The sequence below is a fragment of the Belonocnema kinseyi genome, chromosome 5, assembly GCF_010883055.1.
Source record: "Belonocnema kinseyi isolate 2016_QV_RU_SX_M_011 chromosome 5, B_treatae_v1, whole genome shotgun sequence".
Lineage (NCBI taxonomy): Eukaryota > Metazoa > Arthropoda > Insecta > Hymenoptera > Cynipidae > Belonocnema > Belonocnema kinseyi.
This window is the reverse complement of record NC_046661.1, coordinates 114,080,369-114,087,278: the sequence shown is the minus strand read 5'-3', so window position 1 is coordinate 114,087,278 and position 6,910 is coordinate 114,080,369. Positions and strand designations below refer to the sequence as shown.

The 6,910-nt window shown below is 26.4% G+C and overlaps 1 protein-coding gene across 1 annotated transcript in view; it reads left to right on the top strand.

The window, feature by feature from the left end:
- Positions 1–802, top strand: part of LOC117172950 (venom allergen 5-like) — a 34,940-nt gene extending 34,138 nt beyond the window's left edge. The window contains exons 6-7 of the mRNA XM_033361257.1: positions 387–478; positions 560–802. Of these exons, the coding sequence (XP_033217148.1) occupies positions 387–478; positions 560–795 (328 nt within the window). The 3' untranslated portion in view covers positions 796–802. The remainder of the gene's footprint in view (positions 1–386; positions 479–559) is intronic.
- Positions 803–6,910: the final 6,108 nt, after the last annotated feature.

Below are 6,910 nucleotides of genomic sequence, written 5' to 3'. Positions count from 1 at the left end.
TCAGCCTTGGAGGAGATTATGTTGAGAAATAAAAAAAAAAAATTCTTAAAAACGTTGTTTTTCTTGGTCAGGCCGGAAACTTATCAATCCACCCTCATATATATATATATATTTCGAGTTGAAATATTAGTAGTTTAAAGTATTTTATTGAATTCAATATGGTATTTACATTAATTCTGTACAAAATAATTTATTCTCCAATTATTCCCTTTTTTAAATCGCTGTATTTCCTCTGTTTACAGAGGACTTTTCTGGGGGGGGGGGGTAAAATTGGTAACGTAGTTTATGTTCCACCCCTTAGATAATTAATTAAACTTTTAAATTGTGAATAGTGATTTGAATTGAAATATGAAAATAGCAAGTTTTTTAATGTAGTTGAATTTCAGGGGAAACGAAAAGAACGAGAGTCCGTATAAAATTGGAAGAAGGAAATGTCCTACAAATTGGGGGCATTCAAAAAAATATCCAAATCTCTGTAGTAAATATAAATATTTAGTTCTTTATCTAGTAAAATTTAAAACATTATGCTCAATTTTTGAATATAATCATTTTTCCGCAGGTTTAAAGAAACATCCACCTAATGTTTGCGAGGAGAAAAAATTGGACAAAACCGACAGGAACAAATTAGAGAAATTTTCGAATAGTCGAAGATTTTTGCAAGCTCAAACTGCTGATTCAACAGAAATTGATACCGGAAATATGAATTCGCAGAAGAGCGAGACAGAATTAGAAAATAATGTCCAAGATGCAAAAATTAATATAATATTTGTATATATAAATAAATTTATAAATTAAACTGGCAGACGTGGGAAAATAATTTATCTTAAATTTTTATTTCATTAGAAAAAAAAATAGAAAATTTACTGATTGTTTTCTTTGTAACCCAAAAATGTTTTCGGATCGGCTACAACTTTTTTATGGGACATTTAAGATTCCAGTGTCTTAAAAATAATAAAAATGTTTAACGTTTTCTATTTGAACATGAGGTGACATTTCTTACTGCCTCAAATTATGCTGAAAAAATTACAGAAAGTTGCAAATTAACGATTTAGCGAAAAAAAAAAATTTTTTAACAAAAGTGTTGATTTTTAAAAGAAATATGTGAGATACAAGAAAACTGCGAAAACTGCCAGCATTTTTTAAAATTCCAAAATGTTGATTTTTTTAACAAAAACGTGATGAAAAAAAGTCCACAAGCACAAATGTTCTTTTCGAAGAGTCCCAGATAACAATCGCGCACTTACAGTACTCAAATGCATACGCGGCACGTTGTGCGAGACATAACGCACGCATGCTGTCATCGCCTGTCGGAAAGGTGTTCGCACAAGAAAATATGTGTGCAGTATGCTGGAAACAACTCACGCACGAGCCGGCCATGTAGGCACACAGAGTACCAACCAATCATGCGCGATCTGTCGCGCTGCTACGGTGCGAGCTGCCCACGTACCGTCAAAGATATTAGAAACGCAGATGCGTTACGCGGCGTCAGAGTGGGGAATTATATATATAGGACATTACATTTTCTGCCCTAGGTGCTGTCCTCACCGTACTACGAAGTCGAATCAGTGATCCCAGATCTGAAACGAGATGTGGTCCAATACTATGACAGGGCTATGTCCGTGTGAATATAGTAGGAGACGGCGTAAATGACTGACTTGCGCGCGCAACCCATTTCTCCTCTTCTGAATTTGAAAACTCGAAGGTGCACGATTGCCGGTCGGAGCATTTCGGCGATTCTATTTATATATCTATCTGCTAACTGCTTTGAAATAAATTCAGGAGATTGAGATTTTAATATTTCCAGATTTCAATGGTGGCGTTTCTCACGATTTGAATATATCGCGCGCCTCTTGATATGCGTATATTTTGAGGTTATGTTATTTCATGCATAAAATATAAATTATATAAATATTATTAGGATTATATATATATATATATATATATATATACGTAAATTAATAATGATAATATTATAATTATGTTATATTATAATAGTCCTATTTATACCTTGATCCGCGTTTGAATTTTGAATTTGAATTTTTTTTTATTTGAAGGTTCATCTCTTTCGTTGAACATACATTTTTGAAACTGACAATCAATACCATTTTTGGTTAAGAAATCATGTGTTTTGTTAAAGGGTCGTCCTTCTTTGCAGAAATTAAATTGTTTTATGGAAAATTTATACTTTTTTATTAAAAATGACAATTTTCGGTTGAATTATCAACTATAAATATGTTTTAGTTGTAAAGTCGTTCTGTTGTAAATGCAACTTTTGTTAAAAATTAAAATCATAATTTTTTGGTGGAAAGACTCTTTTTGTATTTAAAATTAAACAATTTCCTTGAAAGTTCATGTCTTTTGTTGTAAATTGGCCTCGTTTAGTAGAAATTTAATCTTTTTGGTTGAAATTGTATCATTTTTGGTCAAAAATGCAATTGTTTGGTTAAAATATCAACTGTACAACTTCTTGTGTTTGAAAGTCGATTATTTCACTAAGAGTTGAACGACTTTGTAAAAAAAATACGTTTTTTTAACAAAGTTTTTTAATTATGGTTGAAAATTTAACTATTTGGTTGAAAGTTTAACTCTTTCATTGAAAACTCATATTTTTTGCTTAAAAAATTCAACTTTTTGTAGATAAGTCGTCTTTTTCACTTTAAAATTAAATAATTTCTTTAAAAATTCATGTATTTTGTTTAAGATTTGTCTTTTTTTGTAGATCATTCCATTTTTAGTTGAAACTTTATCCTGTACATTTAATTAGTTAAAACACCAATTAATTGATAGAAAATTAATTAATTTTCTTGAAAAGTAAACTTTTGGGTTGAAAATTGATTTATTGTGTTAATTCGATTTTTTTCCTAAAAATAAAAAAACTGCAAATTAAAAAAATTGCCTTAAAATCTTCCTGATTCTTTTTTTTAATTTTTAAAATCTTTTCAAATACTCACTTAAAATTAATTTTTCAAACTAAAAAATCATTTTCAATTTTCTTAGCAATCACAACAATTTTTGTTATTCTTTATAAATATTTTACAATTCTCAAAAGCTTTTTTTAAATCTGCAAAAATCTACATCGTGTTTCAAATTATTTCAAATAATTTCAACTTTTAAATTAATTTTTAATATTATTCTAAATTAAAATTGTAGCGTTCAAACTTAAAATTTAGCTAATTACAATTTTAACAATTCAAGGCTTTCTATTTCGAACCACTTTGTTCAAATTTGTATAGTTTTTAATAGTTGTGTATAATGGCTTGTCCCAGATCTGAATTATATTTTTTTTTCAAAAAATTTCTGATCCAATTCAGAAATACATACAATTGCTTTAAAAAAATTCCTGTTTCAATTCAAAATTCAGAATGAAATTAGAAAATTCAAAATTTTAAATCTGAAAATGATTTTTGTTGAGGAGGAAATCTTTTGAATTTTAAACTTTTAAAACTGAAGCTTGACAAATTTTTAATTCAGGAATATTTCATTTAAACGCTCAATAATTCATACGTGTAAAACACAAACTTTTAACACCTTTTAATTTTACAATTTTTTTAATTAAATTATTTTAAAATACGAAATTACCATTTCAAAATGTTTATGGCTTTAACATTTTAGAGACTTCTGGTTATGAAATACAAATTACGCTATTATTTTTAAGGTTCAAAATTATAATAATTCAAAAAATTTGAATTTCAACAAAATAATTACATTTTCAACTAAAATGATAAATCTTCAACAAAAAAAGTTTTAATTTTTAATTAAAAACTGTTGAACTCATCCAAAAAGATATTAATTTTACACAAGAGTTGACTTTTCAGTCAATAAGGATTTTTTTTAAATTGTTGAATTTCAAAGCCAAAAAGATGATTTTTTTACGAAACAGTGTAAACATATTTTTAAACGGAATAGTTCAAGGACTTCTGGTTAAAAAATATAAACTTACTTTTAATGCTTTGAATTGAAGAATAAATAAATAAATTTTTTAATGTTAAAGACTGTATCATTTTGATCAATAAAAATGGATTAATTAGAATTCTTTTTCAATTGGAAACTTTTTAAATTGTAAATTGAATTCGTTTATTTTAAGTGGCTTAATATTATTAATTTTTACATTTTTATTTATAAATCCAAACTTAAAAGTCTTATTTACGAATTGACAACTTTAAAAATCGAACGGTGTAACAAAACAGTTTCATTTTCAACTAAAAAAAAAAAACGAAGTTTCAACCAAATCCTTAAATTTTTAACGAAGGAGATGAATTTTTATTTAAAATTATGAATCTTCATAAAAAAGGCTTACATTTTTTATTAAAAACTGTTGAATTTATCCAAAAAAATTTTTTCACAAAACAGTTGATTTTTCAGTTTTTTTAATTTTAGGAAAAAATCAAATTAACACAATAAATCCATTTTCAAACGAAAGTTTACTTTTCAAAAAAATAAATTAATTTTCTATAAAATAATTGGTGTTTTAAGTAATAAAATGTACAGGATAAAGTTTCAACCAAAAATGGAATAGTACAATTTCCAGATAAAAACTGTGCTAAAAAATTGAATTGAACAAGAAAAAAAACGAATTTTCAATAAATTGTTAAATTTTCAAGAGAAAAGGTGAATTTTTGACCAAGAAGATTAATGTTCTATAAAAAAAACGATTTTCCAACTTAAGCAATATATAAGATTAATTTTTAATCAATCATATAATAGTTACATTTTCAGATAAAGATAAATAATTTTTAACAGCAAAATTAATTTTAAACAAAGTTGTTAAATTTTCAACCAATCAGATGAATTTTCGACCAATAAAATTGATGATCTACAAAGAAAGACAAATCTTAAAGAAAATACATGAATTTTCAAAGAAATTATTTAATTTTAAAGTAAAAAGACGAATTATCTACAAAAAGTTGAATTTTTTGAGCGACAAATATGAGTTTTCAAAGAAAGAGTTAAACTTTCAACCAAAGAGTTAAATTTTCAACCATAATTAAAAAACCGTGTTAAAAAAGCGTATTTTTTACAAAGTAGTTCAACTCTTAATGACATAATCGACTTTCAAACTCAAGAAGACGTACAGTTGATGTTTTAACTAAACAATTGCATTTTTGACCAAAAATGATACATTTTCAACCAAAGAGATTAAATTTCTGCTAAACAAGGTCAATTTCCAACAAAATACATGAACTTTCAACGAAATTGTTTAATTTTAAAAACAAAAAGAGTATTTTCACCCAAAAATTATAATTTTAATTTTTAACAATTTAGTTGCATTTACAACAGAACGACTTTACAACCAAAACATATTTATAATTAAAAATTCAACCGAAAAATGTAATTTTTAATCAAAAAGTATAAATTTTCCATAAAAACAATTTAATTTCTGCAAAGAAGGACGACCTTTTAACAAAAGACATGATTTCTGAACCAAAAATGGTATTGATTGTCAGTTTCAAAAATCTATTTTCAACGAAAGAGATGAACCTTCAAATAAAAAAAAATGAAAATTTTAAAAAAGTAGTTGAACTTTTGATAGAAAAGAGGAATTTTTTTTACAAAATAGTTACATTTTCAACAAAATAATTAATTTTTCAATCAATTAATTGAGTTCTTATCCAAACGAGATGAATTCCAAAATCGCCTATTTCTTTAATTTCTTTCAAATGCGTATCAAGATATAAATAAGACCATTATAATATAACATAATTCTAATATTATCATTATTAAGATACGCATATATTTATATGTATATAATAGTATTATTATTTATATAATTTATATTTTATACATGAAATAACATAACCTCAAAATATACGCATATCAAGAGGCGCGCGATATATTCAAATCGTGAGAAACGCCAGCATTGAAATCTGGAAATATTAAAATCTCAATCTCCTGGATTTATTTCAAAGCAGTTGGCAGATAGATATATAAATAGAATCGCCGAAATGCTCCGACCGGCAATCGTGCACCTTCGAGTTTTCAAATTCAGAAGAGGAGAAATGGGTTGCGCGCGCAACTCAGTCATTTACAGCGTCTCCTGCTATATTCACACGGACATAGCCCTGTCATAGGATTGGACCACATGTCGTTTCAGATCTAGGATCACTGAGTCGAATTCTTGTTTTCTCATTCTTCGTAAAATATGACGGTAAAGCAGTAGAAACATTTTTTGAGGTTAGAATAGTTTGACATGTATCAAGCAATTTTTTCAGATCTGAAGCTTGGGTAAGGTTTTCTGGACATAGTCTTTTTAAAAAATTATAAAAAAAGTTTATTCGAAAAATATAATTTTTCAATTCAAAAATAAAAGAAACTAGAAAGAAGTTTCGACATAAACCAGTGGTAAAAAAAATTTATACTTGATAATTTTTTTCATTAATTTTTTTATTGAAATAATCACATATTTACACCAAAGAAAAAAATTTTCTGTTTAAAGTTTTTGAAAATTATTGTTTGAATGTAAAATAACAATAATTTAAAAAAAAACATTTCTGGATAACATATTTTAGTTGAAAATATACATGGTATTTTTTTTTAATTACAAAAAATCTTCCGAAAATCGAATTGTTAATTTAAAAATTATTAAAATAATATTAAATAATAATAATATTAAAATAAATATTGATTCAGAAACAATTTTATATAGGGGATTTTATTATTTGAAAATTTTCAAAGTCGGTAATATTATAAACCGTTCGGGAATTTGATTAGTTTTTGAATTTTATTATTCGAGACAGAGAGAGTTTTACCGAATCGGGAATTTGATTTTTTTCATATATTTAAGGCGTCCCTGTAAAATTACAGAAAATTCGCTGTAATTATAATTTCGGCACCTGAATCTTGTCGACGTTTTCCCTCGGCGCGGAACCAGAGAAGTGTCCGGGGGGGCATCACAAAATTGTGTACACCTGGT